This window comes from Epinephelus lanceolatus, chromosome 2, assembly GCF_041903045.1.
Source record: "Epinephelus lanceolatus isolate andai-2023 chromosome 2, ASM4190304v1, whole genome shotgun sequence".
NCBI lineage: Eukaryota > Metazoa > Chordata > Actinopteri > Perciformes > Serranidae > Epinephelus > Epinephelus lanceolatus.
Genome location: NC_135735.1, coordinates 5,770,949 through 5,793,291, shown reverse-complemented (window position 1 = coordinate 5,793,291; position 22,343 = coordinate 5,770,949). Strand labels below are relative to the sequence as shown.

Here is a 22,343-nt window from a genome sequence, read left to right as displayed (position 1 = left end):
CCTCCTCACAGGCCGCTACACTTCCTCAGAGTCCAGGATTCATCATCTCAGGCAGAGAAGGAAGGAAAAAATCTTTAATTGTAAGCAGAGCTGCTCAATGAAGTATGCAAAGAGGCTTCAGTCAGCCTTTTTTAAGCTCAAATTCATTTCGTATTGTCCCAGTAAACTCATGGAAGATGGATGACGCCCGCGGTGAGATCTCACGTAGCTCAAAGTAGGACAATAAGGAGGAGAACGTGGAGGGAGATTCAGAGAAATACTTGGCAAAAGCACACAATCTGTTTAACAAAGAGCTGGCAGCCAGTTCCTCTCAGTGCTTTTTCTTTTGTTGGATATTTGGATGACACAGTGATGCATGCGCGTGACGGGGCATGATGAAAGTGGTCTGAAACACTAAGTAGGCCAAGTGTGGTTTTGGCTATTCACAGGTATGGATTGAAAAGTCCAGTTTAATGACATCTAGGTTACATTTAACTATTGTTTCAATGCCATTTTTATGACTGCATTTCAACGTGCAGCTGTGACCTGCTCCACGTGGAAAAACACTAACTGTAATGCCCTTAAAACAAAACATATGCAAACTAGACATCTGAAAACCTTACATTTTAACCTATCAGTCCATCCATTTTTATCGGCTTATTTGGGGCTGGGTTGCAGGGGCAGCAGATCAAGCAAAGCACCCCAGATGTCCCTCTCTGCAGCAACACTTTCCAGCTCCTCCTGGGGGACCCCAAGGTGGTCCCAGGCCAGATGAGATATGTAATCCCTCCATCGTGTTCTGGGTCTGCCCAGGAGGATCCTGATCAGATGCCCGAACCACCTCAACAGACCCCTTTTTACGCGAAGGAGCAGTAGCTCTACTCCGAGCTCCTCATCCTACCTCTAAGGCTGAGCCCAGCCACCCCACGGAGGAAACTCATTTCAGCTGCTTGTATCCACGACCTCATATGAGCTTTTTAATCTAACTTTGCCATTTGACCTGCAAATAAAAAAAAACAAAGTATACTGATGTGTGATCATGTTCAAGTAATCAAATAAAACACACTCACAAGGAGAAAATCTCATACATTGTTTTTTTATTACAAGGCACATAAACAATCCTAACATTTGAAACATCAAAGTGTTATATTCTATCCTGCTCCAACATGTGAATACAGGAATGCTCAATTAAAAAGTGGGTTATATTTGCTGGATGTTGTACCATGTGACAGCCGTCTTTATTGCAGGCTGTAAGTCAGCTTCCTGTCTCGGAGGTCAAAGGTGACGAACAGTGAGCGAGGGTCCTTCTTGTTTTTACGCACAGTGATCTTTCCCCTGAGCTCCTCCCCTTAAGAGAAGAGAGAGAGATATGCACACTTGGCTTCAAATTGGGAGACAGGAGAGTCCCTCCTCTTTGTTTGAAGGTGTAATAATCACAGAAGCCACTGCTGCAGGGTTCAGCTGGAATGAGGTGTCTAGATGTTCACTTTGAACAAGGAGCAGGACTTTGATTCAGCTAGACAGAAACTTTAGATGAGAGCTTGTGAAGGTTTTTAAAGTCAAAGGTTATTTTAAGTTCATTCTCACCCCAGAGTTTTAACCCTAACCCACAAAAATAAAGACAAATAGATACCTGCAAATAAGACTGAGGAAGACATTAAGGCAGAGAGAATGTTTGGTTTTTAAGTTTAAGGGATTCCAGTCAGATAGATAGATTTATTTCTAGTCCACTTTAAAGATACGCTACGCAGGATTGCAGTTAGTGTTTGTAAAAGCCGATCCTAGATTCACTCTTGTTTGGTGTTTGGCCTCTGTTATGGCACATAATTAGGAGGCCTAGGTGTACGGTTAGGGGTGGAGTTAGGAAGCAGGGAGAGGCTGATGTTCCACTTGGGGTATTGGGTAACTCCCCTTCCTAGGAGCTCACACACCTGAAAAGGCGGCAGTTGATTGGAGTCGAGGCTGGCTGCTGGAGACGCTGACAGACTGCCACGCCACATTTCTGCAGAAGATTCCGACAGACATTCAGAAATCCGGAGACAAAATCCACCGATCCGGGAACGCCACTACACACCTCAACTGATCTGGGGTCGCGTTCAACCCCCCCTCTATGAACTAAAATCACAACAACGCTGCTTGTGCTGGCCCAGCCTGGCCGTCGACCGGAGGGGACGCCCGAAGCGTCAGGTCTGTGCAGTACAGTGTGTATGTACAGGACATGTTCTAACACCTTCTGCTCATGGTGAAACAAATCCGTAGAAAAACTCAGTTTCATTTAACAGAACTAAGTGAAACATTTGTTAGGGACTATTTCCAGCTGCGGATTAATACACATTTGGTGTGCTAAGGAGTGCTGACTGTAGCAAGACAGCTATAATGGGACTGAATCAAAGTCAGTTAAAGCATGTGTGTGTTCATGGCATAATATGACCCAAAAGGGGGGGTTATCTCCTTGGAAACCATTAATTTTGGGATGGCACACCATGTATGTGAAGTTATACGTCTGCTCCTGTGCTTTATTTTCCCCCAACAGGCTGTTTGAGAACAACTGGCTAGATTTAGTTTCTGTTCACCTGCGACAAAGTTCAAGGAAATAAAACTGTTTTTCATTTGATTTCCGTCTGATAACCCTCCTCGGTATATCACGACCATAACGTCTACGCTCCGCTGTTAAATCAGACTCTTAAAAAAAAACATGAAAAGCCAGACAACATCAATCAGTGTGTTTGTAATAAAAAAACGAAATTAATAACTGCTCATAAAAAGAAATCTTCCTGATGCCCTGCAGCAGTACAGAGCTGCTGAGCTCAGGCCTCTGCAGTAGGAGAAGACACACACTGGTGCTTATAGAAATGATGTGTGTGAAGGCAATGTGGTTTAATGTAGTAATTAATAAGAAAGATTGTGTGTGTGTGTGTGTGTGTGTGTGTGTGTGTATGATGCAGACATGCAGAATACTCCAGATGGCAGTGAGAAGGAAGTGCATTTACAGTACGACGCATGAGCAACCGGGAGGCCGGGAGAAGACGCTGATGATTATGACGCATAATCACTCTGATTAACTTCACGTTTGACTGCTGGAGGTAAATGAATGTTTATCCACACAGCAAACAAGCAGCCCCCCCCCCCCCCCCCCCCCCCCCGGAGGTTAGAGGAGGACGAGGAGAGAAAATGCTGACTGTGGCACTTTCTCCATCGAAGCGTCGGCCATCACTGCTGTCACGCCTCACTCGTTACCATGCCAACAGTGCTGTCACTGAGTCTTTGCTGCTGGCGCCACTCTCTGGGTCTGTCAGTCCACTGCAGAGAGGACAGACGGACGCAGTGTTCATTCTGTGGGTGCTTCAGCAGAAACCAGAGTGTGACAAATGAACAAGACCTCAACTCTCCAATTGTAGAGGAACATAAATATATTTCAGATTTGGGTGCTAAATATATAAAGTTCTTTTGTAAGTGAAGTTGTAGAGCAAGAAATAATGAGGCAAAGTTTGGCATCTCAAGCCAACAAGCAACTAAACCAAAGGCACATGGGAATGTACAAATAACTAGAGGGGCATTCAGAGAGCACAAACCTCCGGCCAGTGCCTTATCTCCCAATGTTAACAAAAGTGAAAAATGATTTATGTATCCGCCCCGTGTTTGGGATCCTCTCCAAAATGTAGTGGCTTCTTTCTTGGTCCATGCTACACCTGTCCACCAAATTTAATGAAATCTGGACCAGAAGTTTTTCATAATCCCGGTGTTGAAAAATGGGCAGCACGGTGGTTAACATTGTTGCCGAACCCCGGGGGTGGGGGAGCCCTTCTCTGGAATTTGCATGTTCTCCCCATGTCAGCGTGGGTTTTCTCCGGCTACTCTGACTCCTCCCACAGTTCAAAGACATGCAGGTTAACTGGTGACTCTAAATTGCCAATAAATGTGAGCGTGAATGGTTGTGTCTCCATGTTAGTCCTGTGATAGTCTGGCAACCTGTCCAGGGTGAACCCCGCCTCTCACCCAGTGTCAGCTGGGATAGGCTCCAGCCCCCCAGCGATTCTTAACAGGATCAGCGGTTACGGAAATTGAATGAATGAATGTTGAAAAATCAACAAACAAATTAAACTTAAAAAATAACCTCCTCGGCGGAGGTAACAACATATATACAAATATATATATATATATATATATATATATATATATATATATATATATACATATATACAACAGCATATAACTGCAATCTCCAGTCCAGACTCAGAGTACGTATACTACTCTCCAATCCCACCCTGCTCCTTGGGTAAAAAATTAAAAAATTGTAGAAAATATCAAGGAGGACGGGAATATCAGATTAACGCCTCGTTTCCATATGGCTCTATGTAGGCATGCAAGTCAACCAGAAGTCCTGCCATTCCTATGAGAACCTCCACAATCTTCCATGTGTTTGCGAAATGTTGAACTTTTGCAGCAGATTTCTGACAGACTATATGCACTGTGCCCCCCACTCCATCACCAACTTAATGAACTGGGTCAGTGACTGACACTACGATCGCAAGACGACCCAACTGTAACAGAAAAGGTCACTAACACACATGCCTGGTTTGTGTTTTCTGTTTGGATAAACACTGGTGATCTCTGTATCAAGGCTGTTGTGTAGTCTGTATGCATCTGAGTTATAGGACCGCAAATTCTCATCTCCACAATCTGAACCTGAAAAAACAAAATCCACTAGAATCAGCCAGTGGACTCAGGTCCTCTTTGATCAACCCTTTCAGATGTTGCTCAACCTCATGCAGATCTCCCAAATGTCTAAGTTCTATGCACATCAAGTTGGCTGCATGCACTGTGAGGCATCATGTTCAGTGTGAGTCATGTATACAGCATATTCTGTGTGTATATTTAAAATCAGGCCTTTGTCTGAATGTGGAATTTTCCGATTAAGACATGTCAGATATGTTGGTATTATTCAGGTTTTAGGAGTGTCTTTGGACATGTACACGGTACATTAAGAAGATGCGTCTCAATTGGGGTTTTTACTGCAGTTTGCAACACACGGCCTCTTGCCTGTTTATATCAGCTCTGTGTGTTGTCATGGATATGTTGTATACAAATAAACTAGTCAACAGTTTTAAACACTGGGCTAGAGATGCTCGAGCAAAAGAAAAGCCTACATTTCTGGTCGGAAGGAGAAACACTCCAACTTTTAAACATTAGTACGGTGAACTTAACTGTACATCCAAGATAAAACTCTCTGGGATTGTGACAATGGCAAGTAAAATAGTTGGCAAGCCATAAAAGCCCTTGACCCAACTCTTTACAGAAAGGACAAGGAAGAAAGCAAGGAGTATCTTGGGAGATACCTCCCATCCTCTCTTCAGCCAATTTGAGGTCTTGAGCTCTGGGAGGCGCTGTAGAGTCCCTCTGGCATCAAAAAATGTATTTAAGAAGTCATTCATCCCGAGTGCCATCAGAGTTCTTAACTCAACGAAGTGACTGATGAGTTTTAAACCACAGACAGACTGTGAGTCAGAGCTTAGATCGGGCCCAAAAAATTCAGCCTGACCCGGCCCGAGCCCGTGCACGTTATGTCCGGGACTGGCCCGTCCCATCCAATTAACTGTAATTATGGGCCCCAGCCCGATTTAAACCCGACATTTTTCAATAAGTTGGCTGTTATAATTAACGCTAAGGATACAACGAGCGCGTTAGTGCCGCGGAAGTCCTGCGAGTACACTCGCAGGCGCTTGACTGTCCACACTAGTCTGAGTGGGTGGAAGTTCGCTGCATAGATCAGCCTCTCATTGGGCGGAACGAACCACCCACTGAAGTCCCGCCCTACCACCTCCAGTTGTGTAGCAGTTTTCAACCGTTTTCAACACATCCTTTACTAACTTTTGCGGTGTTTGATCTTGCGGGGATGTAGCCATTTTTCTGCCATGGTTTGCGTCCTGTTGGCGATATTTTTGTGGTATTTTTGTGATTCTCTGCCCAAGCCCAAACCGGCTTGGGCTTGGGCAGAGAATCTAAGCTCTGTTTGTTGGACAAAAATGTTCTATTCTATTCTATTAACAGGTTTTGGGATTTACATAAACCCTGACCTTTTCAAGAAGGTGGCTGAATGAATGAAAGAAGGAGGCTGTGTTCACGCAGTTGATCAAGTCCACCACTGGTGGTAAACTCTGGAAAAAAAAAAAAACCCTAGTTTGATGCAAAGAAGCAAAATGGCACCAACAGCTCCAGCCCTGTCACTTCTCCATCCTCTGACATGATAAAAGATATGCTAGGCACATTAACCTGTGTGTGCACGGCTGTGTATAAATGGAGATATTGGTAGTTATTTGTTTTTATTAGCCATGTAAACAGCTGAGTAGGAATATTGTCTTTTATGAAATTTACCCAGTGTCTATAAAGACCCCCCCCCCCCCCCCCAAGAAAAACCCAAACTATCTTTGCTTTCATTTATTTTATAGCATATGACATGAGGAGCCTCAATTTCACACCAGCTATAATTTGGTAACAGCAGCGGAGCCTGGTGCTCATGGGAGGCAGCGGATGACTGCAGTTAAACTCAAGTTGGCATTAGACCGATAAAGGTTAAAGAAATAATTGCTTGACCTTTGGTGACCTTTTGTTAAAACACAACTGAAAGAAAAAAAGAGGTTTGGGACCAAAGATGTTTGCTCTCAAAACTTTGCAGAAAACTCTGCATCCAGCCCCTCATGTTTCACACTGAAGTATTGAGACATACCAACAGAACCACCAGCCAAATGTCTGCTGCTGAGTGGCAGTGTGACTACAGCAGCTCTGCTGTAATCAGTCAGACCAAACTCCCCATGGAAGAGGCTTCAGTAAACTGGCCACTCAGATGCTGGGAGAAAGAGTTAACCATGTGTGGAAATGAGTCGGGGAATGGAGCCGGGCTTTCACCACGATGTCGTACATCAACATGCCAGTGTCATTAAGCACAACGAGGCCCACAGAAACAGCCCAACGCAGCTTTTCTCCATGAAATTACACTGGAAATACACGGCTCGCATTAGTGATTCATTTAAACTGTTGTCATTTACATTTTAACCATTTAGCTCACGCTCTTACCTCATATCTGAAGCTCCATACAGTGATGGAAAGAGTCGACTGAGCTGAAGTGCTTCAACATTAAAGGTACAGTGAACAGGCTTCGGGGATATACTGGCAGAAATGATTTATAATGTAATAAGCATGTTCTTTATGGGGTGCAATCACCTGAAAATAAGAATCATTGTGCTTTCATCATCTTAGAATGAGCTGTTTGTATCTACATAGGGAGCGGGTCCTCGTCTACAGAGATCACCATGTGACACTGCCATGTATGTGTTATACAGTAGCCCAAAACAGTAACCAAACACTGGCTCTAGAGAGGGCCATTTGTTTAACTGCGTCATCCACCGTAGTTAGCAGCTCCTCCGTGATTGAAGGGCTGCTTTTTTATTTTAAACGTAAAACTGCTTTATTCAGTGTTTTTAGCGGTTTAAATCACTGGGTCCGATTGTTTTGGGGAGGAAGAGACCTCTGCAGATATTTCGGCGTTCCTGAGCGCCTATTTTCAGGGTGTGATTGACTACGAGATAAAACTGGGTTCAACTTTTGGAATACAGCAGCGCGCACTGCACGTCATGTAACGAAAACCAACAAATCACAGCCGACAGATATATTTCCCTTCTTCCATAAATATCAGCCTTTTAAAAATATGGAGAAGTAGTAAATCGTTTTAGTGTGTGGATGAAAGAGCTTTACACCTGTCCCACGGACAATATTTTTGGCCTAATACACACAAAACAGCGCCTGGAGGAAGATCAGCTCTGCTCTCAGAATTTCTGGTAAGTATGATACGGTGCTGGCTATGGTCGCATAGCAACCTCAGATGCATTCTCGGAACCCATCGGCTGTATTCGGCGTCTGACTTCCGGCAGACAGCGAATACAACCTCTGAGGGCAGACCCCCGATTTTTTGGCATTCTGGTTTGATTTGGGCGGAGGAGGCGAATTTCCGTTTCCAACTTCTGTTTATATATAAGTAAACATGCTGAACCATTGCGATGGATTCAGAGTTTGCAGTGACGCCAATTATGTTCCGCCTCATTAGTTCACCGCACGGACCGCTTAACCTGGCAACAACTGCAGCCGGCTCGAGCGTGTAGTGTTGCACGGTATACCGGTACTAAAATAGTACCGCAGTACTAGAGTATTCCAAACGGTACTATACTGCATTTGGAAAATACCGGTACTTTGAAATTGATTCAATTCATTCATTTAGTTAATTTAATTTACTCATTTATGCACACAAACGCCTTTCTTGTTCCTATTGGAGCACAGATTGCACAAGTGGTGTGTATGATAACACCTGTATCAATATTCGCAGCTGGCGCACGTGAAAAAAGACAAGAGAAAGTCTGAATCGCAAAGGGAGACAACACGAGACAACACAAACTTGGTAGAACATCTGAGTTACCAAACTGTGACGTCTGTACCGAGGTACTTACCAAACCATGATTTTTTTGGTACCGTTACACCCCTACTATTTATTGTTCTAAAGGTTTGTATCCAAAAGGACTTTTCCTTAGGAAAAATACCGAAGAGTATCGAAACGTATCGAAATTCATATTGGTATTGGTACCGAAACAAAGATTTTGGTATCGTGACAACACTACAAGCGTGATTGGTCAATATCACGCAGACTACAAACAGCCTACAACCGGAAACCAGGGCTCTTCAAAGATGCGGCATGTATTCAGTGTTTTTATTTGTTTTAATGACCTGGTCCGTTTGTTTTGGAGTGGAGGAGACCGCTGCAGATAATTTGGCTCCCAGTAAAAACCTCCTAAACAATGAACACTGAGGGAATTGTAACCAGGAAAAGTTTCATCTGGTCGCAATCTGCAGTCCTCTCTGCTAGATGCCACTAAATCCCCCTAAATCTTACACACTGCTCCTTTAAGACTCATTTTTAAAATAAGCTTTTACAGATTTTTACGTACCTGGACTTTATGTCCCAGTAAAAGGGGAACTCATTCCATGTGAAGTAAATGTACTGTGGCTCCTAAGTCCTATCTGTCATTGAAATACCAAGAGCATTGGGATGGGACACAGGGATGCACTGACTTCCATTTCATTTCTCTGACACCGCAGTGAATGCTCACGGCTACATTTTAGCCACATATCTTTGACATCATCCTTCTTGCTCTTGTCTACCTTCATTTAATCTGCTTTTACTTCTCAGGCCTTTCCTGTTCAGTGCTGAGCCAAGAAGCAGAGCTGATGGGTGGATAATCCCAAGCACCAATGTCCAGACACAAAACCAGCCCGTGTGTTGAATTACAGCCCTGAAGAACCTGGAGCTTGGCTCTGCAGCTTCTGTACGACAGCTCAAGGACCTTCGGAGTTCAAACGAGGCGAAGGGGTGAGCGAGTAAACTGAGCTTGGACAGGTGAGGGCGGGGGAAAGAGTGGTTTTAGAGGAGCTACAGCACGACTCGGGATGGAGGAGGTGACTCATACAAGAGGGTGGGAACAAAAACCACCTGACTGTCCAATGAAAGTCCTGACAAGAACAAACGCCCATGGGTGCAGGTAACCAGGCCACCGCCTCACCTCCAGGATCATGGGACTTTCTTGCAAAAAAAAAAAGAGAAAAAAAGTGCGACCTCCTTTCTCTGGTTACATTAAGTAGGTAAAGCTGTGAAAAGGACCCTCCTCTTCAATACTCGAGCTACACAAACACACCAGTGCATGACAAATGATTCGCTGTTTAATTTATTACGCTGCCAGCCGGGAGGATTTGCAAGGATGTTTTGTTCCAGCCTGCTGCGTGCCTTCTCTCTCTTCTGCCGGCACCTCCCACAGAAGCGCAGCCTCCGAGTTAATTACTGCTGCACTCATACAAACACATCAAATAGGATTCGGTCTTCACCATGATAAATCACCGCAGACAGAGTCGGTATTAATACAAACCACTGGATGTTTATGCCCGGCCCTCACTACAGCCGATCAGAGCTGAAGGTGCTTCTCAGTCAACACCCAGGAGGAGAGGCCACTGTGAGTGTGTGTGTGTGTGTGTGTGTGTGTGTGTGTGTGTGTAAGAGAGAGTTTGTCATCTTCAAGGTGACTTTAGGAACTTTTCTCTTTCAGCCAGAGGGGAGTTTAGTATAGAAGTATGCAAGTACTCTTGTGAATTTGAGTGTGTAAAGGAGTAGAGTGTGTGTGTGTGTGTCTGTGTGTGTGTGTGTGTGTGTGTGTATGTGTGTGTGTGTGTGTGTGTTGTAAAGTACACCATAGGAGCCTAGCAGGCAGCCGGTGAATGCTGTTAAAAACTCAATTTCTGGTTTACGGCCCCTGGAGGAGGCTGGGGACCGTCAGGGTGCCGGGGTGGAGCGAACACATCAATAACCTGCCGCTCACTCCCTCACTCACACACTTCTGCCTTAATTTTTGTCTTCCTTTAAACTTTTCCACCTCATACTTGGCTTGGTTCACATATTGAGCACAGACAGTTGAGTCTACAGAGACTCACCATCAGCTAGAGCTACACTCAGCTAGTTTGTAACTGGCTGGTTCTGTGCTAAGGCTGTGAACACGTGTGTGTGTCCTGGCTAATCCTGTGACATGTCACGATGCTCCCAGGTAACCTGAAGAGCCCCAGCGCCCTCCTGGCTGTCACTTCAGACACGTGGTTAAAAACAAGAAAGAAAGAGAGACAGACAGGGAGACTGCCGAAAAGGCCAGACACACCAAAATGACATCGACAAACTAGTCGCAAAGAAGGCCAACTGTTGCATCGCCTCACGTTGCCTGTGTCTCAAACAAAAACTACAGCCAACTGTTAACTAGCACGTACACTGCGCCTGCATGAGAGGAAATAACTCTTTATACCAGCAGGTGGCAGTGGTCTGTATTCATCATTCATAGAAGAACACTGGAGGACTGACGGGGCGGATTCAAGACGCTAGTCAGCCAGTTAGCACATTACCAACATAACCTGACGAAAGAACAAATGTTATTTACTGTGCACCGATGAACAATAACACAAACAATTACGAACAGTTTTTGCTCAAGAGCTAAATGGCTAAAAACATAATCTTCCCTAATATAACAAGCTAAACTGCCATTTAGTAATTTCACTCAGCGACAGGCTCAACAGTCTCCGATGTTAATTCAAAATGCTGAATCAGCTAAAAAAAAAAAAGATGACAAAGGGCAGAGTGCCAATGGCGAGGGGCACACTGTAAAAACTAGGGCGACACACACTCACCGCCAGCCCAACATTGGCTGCAGGCAGACTGCTAGCCTTGTGTGTCAGGGCCTTCACACTGCTCTAACAGCAAACTAGTGATACGTCCCTTCCCAGTGATGGGGTGTGAAATGTTTGTTCCAATTTGGACGGAGAAATATTCATTAATCAATCATCGATCCACACTTTACCAATGCAGGGGGGCTGAGGACGGAATCCTGTGACGGCACTAACGGGGTAAGAGTGAGCCCTTCGACGGGTAATCAGACTATCACCATTCACACTTATATTCACACCTGCTGGCAGATTAGTGTTTCCAGTTAACCTAACCAGAATATCTCTAAAGTGTGGGAATAAACTGGAGCATCCAGAGGAAACCCATACAGACTCAGGGAACGACATTTAGGGTTTTGAATTTAAAGTGGTGCTACTGTTCATATGCTGTATCTATCGATTTCTGCTTTCTGGAGCTACAGGAGCAAAACAATTTTACTACACATTGTACTTTTGTACTTAGTGTCCACAATAGAAAGGGTTCATCTTCTTAATTCTTAATTAATATGCTCACTGAGGGCTAATTTATTATACTCCCTTTACATACAAAAATATATTTGTTCCCTTTACTGTTGTAACCATCACTGCCCTCTCACTTCCATGCCTCCTTTATGTTGGCATAGATACATTCAATAAATGGCACTGGAGGGCAGAGTCAAAGGTTTTTAACAACAAACAAGGTGTAGGTGGAAAAGATCACGATAATCTGTCTTTCAACGGAGGCAGCGTTGAAGATGGCAGTGCTCTGTGACTGCATTAAATACTGACATGAAATACTCACTACATTACTGATTTGTTCTGTTCCGCCATTTTTAAAATGTCTTTGTTGGGTCCTACGGTTGTGTCTCATTTGAAATACGCTACACTGCCCCCACCGTTCCCGCTTGTACTGCTCTGTTTGATCTTTATCTTTGAGCAAATACGGATGAAATGAACACAGTACAGAGTAGTTACAGAAGACTCCATCCGTGTCTTTACTGTATATGTATCTAAAGTTGAGCAAAAGTGAGCCTCAAATGTCACGGCAATCAGCACACCAGATTTTAATATTTTGTGTGTTTAAATGGGAATCTTAGCCTGATGTTGGCACAGGAGAAAAGTTCAGTGGGGTCATAAAAGACAATTTTTTCCAGTCATGATCGTGAATATTGAGCAAATGTAAGAGAAATCCAGTCTTTAGTTTTCTACATATCTTGTCACTAATCAACTTCAGCCTGGTGATGGTTTAAGGGTTAAATCAGAATCTGATCTTAATGGTATTAGTTTATTTTCAGTTTAAAGGTTTTGTTTCATACTTCCACAAAATTCCCCCTTAAAAAGGGGAGAAATATACTTAAGAAGAGATAAATGGGGCAAATAAGGGCTTTGAGGTTTACATTTGATATGTATGTTTGTATGGACATAGTGGTGACCAAATATGGGAAAAAACAAGACTAAATGTCATAGTAAGGTATTGATCCGCCATAAGCTGCTTCAGTAGCTTCACTGTTCCTTGTCTTTTATTCTCCAAGTCTCTGAAACTCTACTGAAGGATGAAAAGAGAAAATATTCCGTCATTCAGTGTTATGTTGATGTTGGTAGAGAGGGCAGTCCAACAGGTTGGTCCACTATCACCTATAGGTGTCTAACTGTGTTTAGCTGCGTTGAGATTGAGGTCTGTGAAGGCCTAAGCATAGCATCATTTTCATCAAACTGTTGAATGTCCCCTCGAGCCCCGTATGGAAGCATCTGCATTCATTATGTGTCTCTGCTCCGAACAAGTGAAACAGGGAACAGAGCCCGACACTCTGCACCAGATAATCAAATGAAATACGTCTGTTTCACTCTGCAGTTTCCCACTTCTGCACTGTGTTAGCATACTGTCGTCCTCAGCTCTCAGACTCAGCTGTGTTTATCTGACCCAGCACAGCGAGAAGCCTGCGATAGCGTTCGAGTCAGAGGTTTTGATGTTCTTATCGTCCTGGCTGGCGCCGGCAGGGGGGGGTGGGCAAGCTTGGCTAAGGGCCGCCGGACATCAAGCCTCTCCGTCCCTTTGCAGGTCATTTATTACAGTAGACTCCATCTTATATCTGCTCAGCAAGTGGACAGCAGGCCCCGAGGCTCATCCATCCCCACATCAGCAGACACATCTGTGATTCCCATTATGATATCGCGCACAGTGGGCATAAGTGTACGGCAGTAACATCTATAAAGACTGAATATGTCGGGAACACAGAAGAGTAATCAGTATATATTTATGCTATGATTTGCAACACCCATATTTAGTTAATCAACAATTTACTAATCTAAACCACTCAGGCTCAGAAAGGTCCTCCTGGGATAAATGCTCTTGAAGACATGAAGCAGTGTGTTTATTTTTCCTGTCTCTCTCGAATAAGCAAAAGAACTGGGTAGTGAATATGAGTACCAACATCATGGTTGAATAGAGGAAGAAAACATCCAGAAATCTCAAAGGTTTTTAACAGCGTGACGACTTTCTGTGATGAAAAGATGGATAAGATGCTGATGGGACTTTTTATTTTACCTCCTAGTTTTTGTATTTTCCACTTTAAATATCTCACAATAAAACAAGAAAGGCTTCTAGTGCTATGGTGAGGTGTGAGAAAGTCTTCAAAACTGGAAACCGGAAAATTTTTAAATTGATATAAAGCTATCATGGGAGAATGTGGTGAGAGTCTCTGAGCTCTGATGCCGAATGCAACTCAAAAATTCGAGTTTGAAGGCTGGAATATTTTGTGTTTACGCACATCATGCGCGCGTGAAATTGCTGAATCGATGAATCAACTTCTGCTGGTATGTCCTCGACGTCATACGTCACAGGAGGATCTCAATGCTGATTGGCTATCGTGGCGCAAATTGGTCGCTGAAGTTCAGATTTTTTAACTCTCACGAATAAGCGTATGATGTGAAATTGCATCACTCACTTCTCTCGGGCCGCTTAATTCACGTATTTCACTACCAAGGTAGCTACTAGTCTTCCTGGGGATCAAGCACAGTTGCTGCTACAGATTCCCTGGACACCACATCATAAAGTTTGCGGATGACACGGCATTAGTCGGCCTTTTAGAGGAGCAAGACACAGAACGTGGATCAGTCCTGAATGAGTTTATTGATTGGTGAAAGGCATCACATCTCTATCTGAACACATTCAAGACCAAAGAGCTGATCTTTGATTTAAGGCACACCCCCTCATATCACCCTCACTCAAGCAAAAATGACAGGAGAGGAGATCGAGGTGGTGACAGACTGTAAGTACCTGGGACATATTATAGATCACACTTTTCTGGAATTAATGTGCACGTTAAGACCTGTGGGAAGATCACAGGGGTGCAGCAGTCTGACCTGTAACCACCTATAACTGCTCAGGCTGTCAGCAAAGGTACACATGGTCTGCCTGAAAAAATCTTGCCCTTGTTCAGTGGAATTCCATACGTGAGCTTGGTTTAAGACCGTCATGGGACAGGTTAGTTAAAGCAGCTGTGCGGATCTTTACGTTTTTGTTGATTATAGTGCCCCCTTTGGTCGAAGTGGTATGACACCCACAGCTTGGTGTCGTAAAATTCTGACTGCAGCTGGCGTTCGGCTTCATTTGTAAAATCTCGACTGCAACTGGCAATTACCGCATGCATTTGTTTTAGAGAGCGAGAGAAAAACCATAAATGTTCTGGTGTAGCTCTGAATTTCTTATAAACTGAGGACAACTGCCTGCTGTATATTTGTGTTCAGGGTCACAGTCACAGATAATTTTGTGGCGTTTGTTGTAACGTTACTAGACAAAAGCGGTTCACATCAGCTAACGTTACATTTAGCTTGATTATAACTTCCATGTTGTCATATATTGAAGTGAAACAACGTCTAACAAGTTGCGGTATATTCTCTAAATAAAAACAAAAACTACATACCTGTCGATTAGGAAAAGGGCCAACTCGGGATCAGTTTTAAAACCTTTCAAATCTCTCAGCTCTCTCCACTTGGTGAATGCCCGACTGAGGTTTACACGCGTTTGGGCTCGAGCCCTATCACTGTCCCGTTTAGCCTTCTTCTGTTCTTTTTCTTTTAGATGGTACTCCTTCTTTATCCGCCATGACATCGAAAGTACAATCAAGTCCTTATAGATACATCTGGTAAAACTTATGTGTTCAGCAATGCCCGTTGCGTACCGCTTACTCGAAGAACACTCTCTGTAAACACGGCTCTTCTTCTTCTCTCAATTTATTGGCGGATCGCAAACAAACAGATGTATACCACCACCTACTGTACAAGAGACTACTCCCTACTACATGTCATTTAGCCTGTTTCTTAAATCCTACTCGTAAACACGGCTCCTTCTTCTTCTGTGGTTTAATGGCTTCGGGCCGCTGCGGGCGTGCAGACTTACTTCCATCTCCGGGTGCCATATTCTGGTTTGCTGACTTCCACTGTGTCCGACCTGAGCCAGGCTATGCTAAATAGCCATATAGAGAAAGGCTTTTTTGTCGCTGTTGGGTTCAAATAAATATGCGGATCTTCAAGGGGGGGTGATACGAACTAGGGACACACAGCTGCTTTAAGGATAGTAAATGATCCTTCTGCAGGTTTACCTACAGAAACCTTGTTATGACTATTACTTCCTCTAGATAGTCAAGTTTGATCGTCAGGGCCGTGTCTTATTTCTGTACTGACTGACTGTGATCATGGACTTTAATTGTTGTTGTTCTACGGTTTTAATTGTGTTTTTTATGTTTACTGTATTATGTGCCACACCACAAATTGCCCCTTTGAGGACATTTTGTCAGTCTAAGTTGAAGTGGATTCGTTGGGTCGTACCTGTCCGGTTGGCACTGCCACTGCTGCTTGATTTTATCACTGCATTATAAAAACAGTACAGTAAACGTCACCAAAAGCAATACAACATACTATCATGTTTGAACCTGCACTGAGTTATCCCATACATCCATACAGCGATGCCTGACAGCAAGCTGCACCAGTTAAAAACACTTTAATCTGCTGATACAGTGTTTCTATAAATATTTCACTGGTCAGTTACAGAGCGCTCCCTCTGTAGCGTGTCATGATTCAGAGGCCTGCAACCTGCTATCAGATGAAGTTTTACATGCTGTCTCTGATGGCTGAATGTGATTTGTTTTGATCCCTTGCTGTCTCTGTGGGTGACAGATAACGGGTGTCAACCAGCCTGACTACATCTCCACCACAGACAGATTACCTGCCGCACCTCGCTATGACGCACCGCCAAGGTTCACAAGGAAAATAAAATCATGAAGGAAAGTAAACACGTACAACACAAACCTGAATGAAACACAAAATGCAACTGAGGCACACATAAACTCTTTTTGTACTTGGAATATTTACATAAGAGTTGACGATAACTACTATTATGTTACTGTATATTAAAACACAAAATTTCGGTGTTGCAGTGTTTCCTAACCATGGTGTGTGTGTGTTTGTGTGTGTGTGTGTGTTACTGACCTGCTTGGACAGTGATAGGCCGCTCCAGTAGAAAGATAGTCTGTTTCCAGTGCGTCTTTGTGACCTGAGGTCCCGTGGAGAACACCACCTGGTGTGATAATATGTGAAAAAGAGCAGAACCATCACAAACCGGTGTTCCTCATTTTGCATTTTGCAACAACAAAATAGCCTTTGGATGCTTAATGACATGAAAAACATGACATGAAATCTGCTTAAAAATCTGTTTAGACCAATTGACTATTTAAAAAAAAAAAGAAATTGGGGTATGTTTCTGTAAAACATCTATAAAGACCAGAATCATGAGTCTAATGTGAGTCTGTGGGAAACTATGCTATTCACATTTATGTCGTTCAACGTGAGCCCATATGCAACAGTAACAGAAAGAGCAATGAAATTTAAAAGTAGAGAGTAATAAACCTGGAGGGATTCCAGCCATGTGACACATTCTCAAGAAGCACAACTTACTGTAGCTCCTGAAGGAGTCTTGTTTAGATTAAAACAAAGCTGCACAAAAGCTTGGAATCAATCTTCTATTTCATGGTTTCTGTTACAGTCTATCCACTCATACACCTATGTGTCTAAATAATTTATAGCTGTACTGTGCTGTATTTATGAAGCAAACATATTCCTGTGCTACATTGTTCCAGCCTTAGCTTCCAGTGAGATGCACATTTTCTGGATCATCCATAGCATGCAGCGTGAGTCTCAGGTAATATAGGAAGTGCAATCAAAAGGCATATCTGTGTTGCTCACAGAGCTTGGCATCGGCTGTTCCAACTGGCCGGCTCTGCAGGGTTAGTGCTTATATCAGCAGTCGGCTAGGACGCCCGTCGATTGCCAGCGTACGCCTCAGGGAGGGGGAACACGCTAAAGCGTGAACATAATTGAGTTTCCGTTAAATGGCTTGGCTGTTACCACTTCTGCTTACCTTGTTGCTGCAGCCTTTGTCAAAGAAAATGTCAAAGTAGCCGACAATTGCCTGCAATGAAATATGAGGGGCATGTTAGAATGTGACAGTACAATAAACCCCTGGATCTGTTTGACTACACTGCAACTCTGACATGCAGTGCAGAGAGAGAGGCAGGAGGCAGAACAAGTCTCAAGGTTTTAATGAGCAAAGTAAGGTAAATGAGCTGCTGTGTTCAGGAAAAAGACACTAAAATCAAACTGGGAGTAAAATGTACTGTTTAAATATTTACAGTTATCTTTACAGTACTAACACACCATTAAAGAAACATGAGAATTCAGGCTGACACCTTGTGGTCAGCTGGTTAATATGCTCCGTCTGACCAAATTCTAATTGTGCTGGTGTAACTTCGAGATAGCCGTGTGTCCACCAAAGCATTGTTGTTGTGCAGCACTTGTATATGTAGACTCTTTCCCACAGAGCCGTTCAGTTCAGTTTACTACACATTAGAGTGGTTATTTTGGGGTTTCTATTATCAAAAATTGTGGCTGATTATAATAGAACTGTTCCATTCTGCACCATTTTTTTCGTAACTCTCTGCTGAAGTACCTAGCACACTGATCCATAACTAAAAAGTGGAGCTAGAAACACTGCAGACTGTTGATTGGGCAAGGCAGAATTTTTACTCTTGATCTACAAGGACTCAATGAACAAACCTGCTATTTTTAGATATCCCATCACACTAAAAACTCCTGCCTGTTCTTTTTTTGTTCTGAAAATGTCGGCGTGCAACCCCGTTCTGTGGACGATCAACAAGATGCAGACGTTCCCCTGCATCCTCAGTGAAAAGGAAGTACAACAAGGAAGGAGTAACTCTGCCTATATTTAAAAGTACTGTGTGCGGTGGAAAAGCTAAACAGATCTAGGGTTTAGGTACGTGTCCGTCAGGTTATGTGCTAAATCTAAGGGTACTTTACTGAAAGTGTTTCGTAGACACTGGCTTATGTGACAGTTGGTTTTTGTGGTGTTTGTCCCGCCCCTCCTCCAATGTGACTGGACAGCTGGGCAAAAAGAGACAGTGACAAGCACAGTGTTGTACCCAAAGTTGACCATTTTTCAAGTGTCATTTTTCACTTGGAAAAATGGATAAATAATCACAACGGCCAGTGTCAGATTTGGACAATGAAGTCTCCAAAAAAGACATAGTTCAAGGCTGGATTATAAAGCATCTGAGAGGGATGCAATCGCAACAGGACCTTCTTTGGAATGGTACGATGGTTAGCTTCTAGTCAAAAGAAAAAGAAAGTCTCTTGCATGCAGCATTCCAAAGATATTTCATTATTGCAATTACTTTCCATGAGTGAGCAATTCTCAGAAAGTACGGTTCATAAGCTTGCCCCCTGTAACTACTACCGATTGGATGGTTTAGTTAGGTCCTCGAATCAGCCCCACTAGGGTGGGTCACGGCCCTGGCGGAGCCCCGAGAAGACAATCAAACTTGACTATCTAGAGGAAGTAAAAGTTGTAACAAGGTTTCCGTCGGTGAAGCTGTGGAAGGATAATTTACTAATCTTTAGGTTTATTTCAACCTGTCTCCTATCGTCCTAAATTTGTTTCGAGTGACTAGTGACATAAAAATAATAGTTAGCATGTTAGCCGTTAGCCTAGATACAGCCGGGGCGCATAGTAGCGTCAGACCTGTTAAAACATAAGTCAACGGGCATACTTCAAGTGCAAAGTTAGTCCACTAAACAAGCTTTTTTTCCACAAAGACCGCCTCATATCGTTAGGATAAATGTCAGAGAACATATAGAAAATGACATGTAAACGTGTTGTCTTACCTTACCGTTGTGCTGCCATGTTTGTTTACCATTTAGCTCTGCTTTCCAAAGCGCGACCAAAATATCGCGAGAACAAGCAGCGATCTCATACCGTGCCTGAAATCTTGCGAGAACAAGCAGCAACAGCTGGAAGGCAGAACTGGACAGTAGCCTGAAAAGTTCATTCATTTATTTTATGAAAGATTTATAGAATAATGGCTGACTTTTTGCCAGACTTCGACCTTGTGGAGGAGGAATTTGATTTTGCAGAGTTTGATGGCCACCCTTATTTATTTGAGCCAGAATACACTGACGAAGAGCTTCATGAAATTGAAGAATGGAGGAGGAGAGAGAGAGGCGCAACAGGTAGAGGACGAGAGAGGAGGAATGGCTGCTGCAAGGCTGCGTAGCTCTGGAGATTGGTGGTGTACCTGTAAATGGTGTGCCCCAGTGCCCACAGAAGAGGAATGCCTCTGTTGCAAGGAATGGGACCGGGTGCAGCCTTATTTTCAAGGTCTGGATGTGACCGAGGACGAGACACCTCCACCTGGAGTAGTATCCAGCTGGGCTTTATCTAGAGCTCACGAAATTTCAGGCATGGTATGAGATCGCTGCTTGTTCTCGCGATATTTCGGCTGCGCTTTGGAAAGCAGAGCAAGATGGTAAACAAACATGGCAGCACACCGGTAAGGTAAGACAACACGTTTACATGTCGTTTTCTATATGTTCTCTGACATTTATCCTAACGATATGAGGCGGTCTTTGTGGAAAAAAAGCTTGTTTAGTGGACTAACTTTGCACTTGAAGGTTGCCCGTTCACTTACGTTTTAACAGGTCTGATGCTACTATGCGCCCCGGCTGTATCTAGGCTAACAGCTAACATGCTAACTATTATTTTTATGTCACTAGTCACTTGAAACAAATTTATGAGGATAAGAGACAGGTTGAAATAAACCGAAATTTCCCTTTAACTAACCTGTCTCACGACGGTCTAAAACCCAGCTCAAGTTCCTTATTAGCGGGTGAACAATCCAACATTTGGTGAATTCGGCTTAACATTATGTAACATTACATCATATATGACATTGTGACCCCTGAGTTAATTTTTATAGTGTCCAGTATGTCAGATTTTGTTCATCAGTCCTGTTCATGTTTCATGGTGAGACAGGCACGTGCAGCTTATCTTGAAAAGCTCAGCTTCAGCAAAACAGTACAGTTTTATTTAGGTAGCGTTACATAAGAAATCTGACTGACTTTTAAGTTACCAGATCGGACAACTGCATGTGACGTTCCACTTGCCCAAACACAGAGTGAGCTTGTCCTGGTAAGTGTTAACGCCAAGCCCTATGACAGGAAAAAATGCAATGGTGGACACACAACGCTTCCAGGCAGTGTACTCAGTGCATTGTGGGTGATTTAGATAATCTAGAGATACCATGCAGATTTTTTTCCATCAACTAATTGGTTGAACAGTAGGTAGAATTTCCAGAATTGTGTAGTAATTTTCTGAGGTTGACTACAGTCCTAGAATTCTGGTTGGTTTGCTTGCCATGCCATTGTTGTGTGTGTGTGTGTGTGTGTGTGTGTGTGTGTGTGTGTGGTCTGGAGAAGGCTCCCCTGTTACAGACACTGAGGGTATCACTATGACTCATGTGAGAACTGCACTCTTCAACCCTCCTTCCCCTCGAAACCAACTCGATTTTGCGTTTAGGCTGAGTCAACAACAGCTCCCATGTGCTCCCTCTCACCTCATCTGGGAGACTTGTCACAGGACAAAAGAAATAAATTATGAGGCAGCCGGCGACAACATCGAGCCAATTTTGCTGACAATAAAAAAAAAAAAAAACACACCTTGGTACATAAAATTAGCAAAGGTGGCTATTTTGGTGACAGTGTTGCAGCAATGTGAAAACACTCAGCTCAGAGGAGGAATCGGTTCAGGGAAATAAACTACAGTGGTTTTGGTACAACTGAATATGAATGTGTTCATCTAAATAATACCCACTAGGGGAAATTAGACAACTTATAAACCTCTGCTCTCAGGGAATCCACTGTTACGTTGATAAGAGTTTGACAGATACACCAGGAATTCTGAAGCTTTATTAAATTTATTTTAGGTCTTAGGTGTAACCAGAACTGAGAGTATTTTCCTTCATATTAGGTATCAATTCACTAAACGCCCGTGTGGAAATGTAGTCTCTCTTTTAAAATATGCCGTCTGCTGGTATGGATTTACAGAGCTATAAACACAACTGAGTGAAAACCAATTCACCCATTTAAAACAAACTGAGGGAAAGTCCAGGGCCAGCGTGCCTGTAGGTGACTGTTGTCAGATATGTGAGGTAAAAACCACCCCCCAGGCTTGTTTTCCTCCCATTTCTCCCCCCGCTGGAGGAAGAGAGGCACTCTGTCAATCTCAGGAGCGCACTTGTAGTGGCAATGATGCAGAACTAATAGCTTTTAATCCTGACGCAGCTGACAACTTGGAGGCCAGCTCTGTGAGACAAAGAAGAGCCGAATCAATGCAAGAGAGGGAAAGGGGTAAACAGAGGGACAGAGGAGAGGAAAGGAGAGGAGGGAAAAGAGAGGAAAACAGAAGACACGGAGAAAGATGAAAAGGAAGGAAGGTGCTGGAGAGGGAGAGTGGCTGTAACATAATGTAAAAGCTGGGAAAGAGGTTTCTTTTTTACAGTTTTTTTATTGATTTGTATCACTTGGAGGAGCAAAAGACAGCACCATCTGTTCAATGCTTCTGTAAAAGTCTCCCGAATTTTATTTAAAAAAACGTATGCAAGTAAAACCAGCTGAAAGATCTTGTTTTTCATAGTGGATCTACACACATAAAGATACACACATGCAGACTTGATAATCACGATGCC

General features: G+C 43.4%; 1 protein-coding gene across 1 annotated transcript in view; it reads right to left on the bottom strand.

Annotated features, from left to right (window-relative positions):
* Positions 1-1,059: 1,059 nt before the first annotated feature.
* The window catches only part of prmt3 (protein arginine methyltransferase 3), a 91,634-nt gene continuing 70,350 nt past the window's right edge, over positions 1,060-22,343 (bottom strand). The window contains exons 14-16 of the mRNA XM_033625396.2: positions 17,666-17,716; positions 16,738-16,825; positions 1,060-1,327 (exon numbers count right to left, since the gene is read on the bottom strand). Coding sequence (XP_033481287.2) covers positions 1,218-1,327; positions 16,738-16,825; positions 17,666-17,716 — 249 coding nt within the window. The 3' untranslated portion in view covers positions 1,060-1,217. The remainder of the gene's footprint in view (positions 1,328-16,737; positions 16,826-17,665; positions 17,717-22,343) is intronic.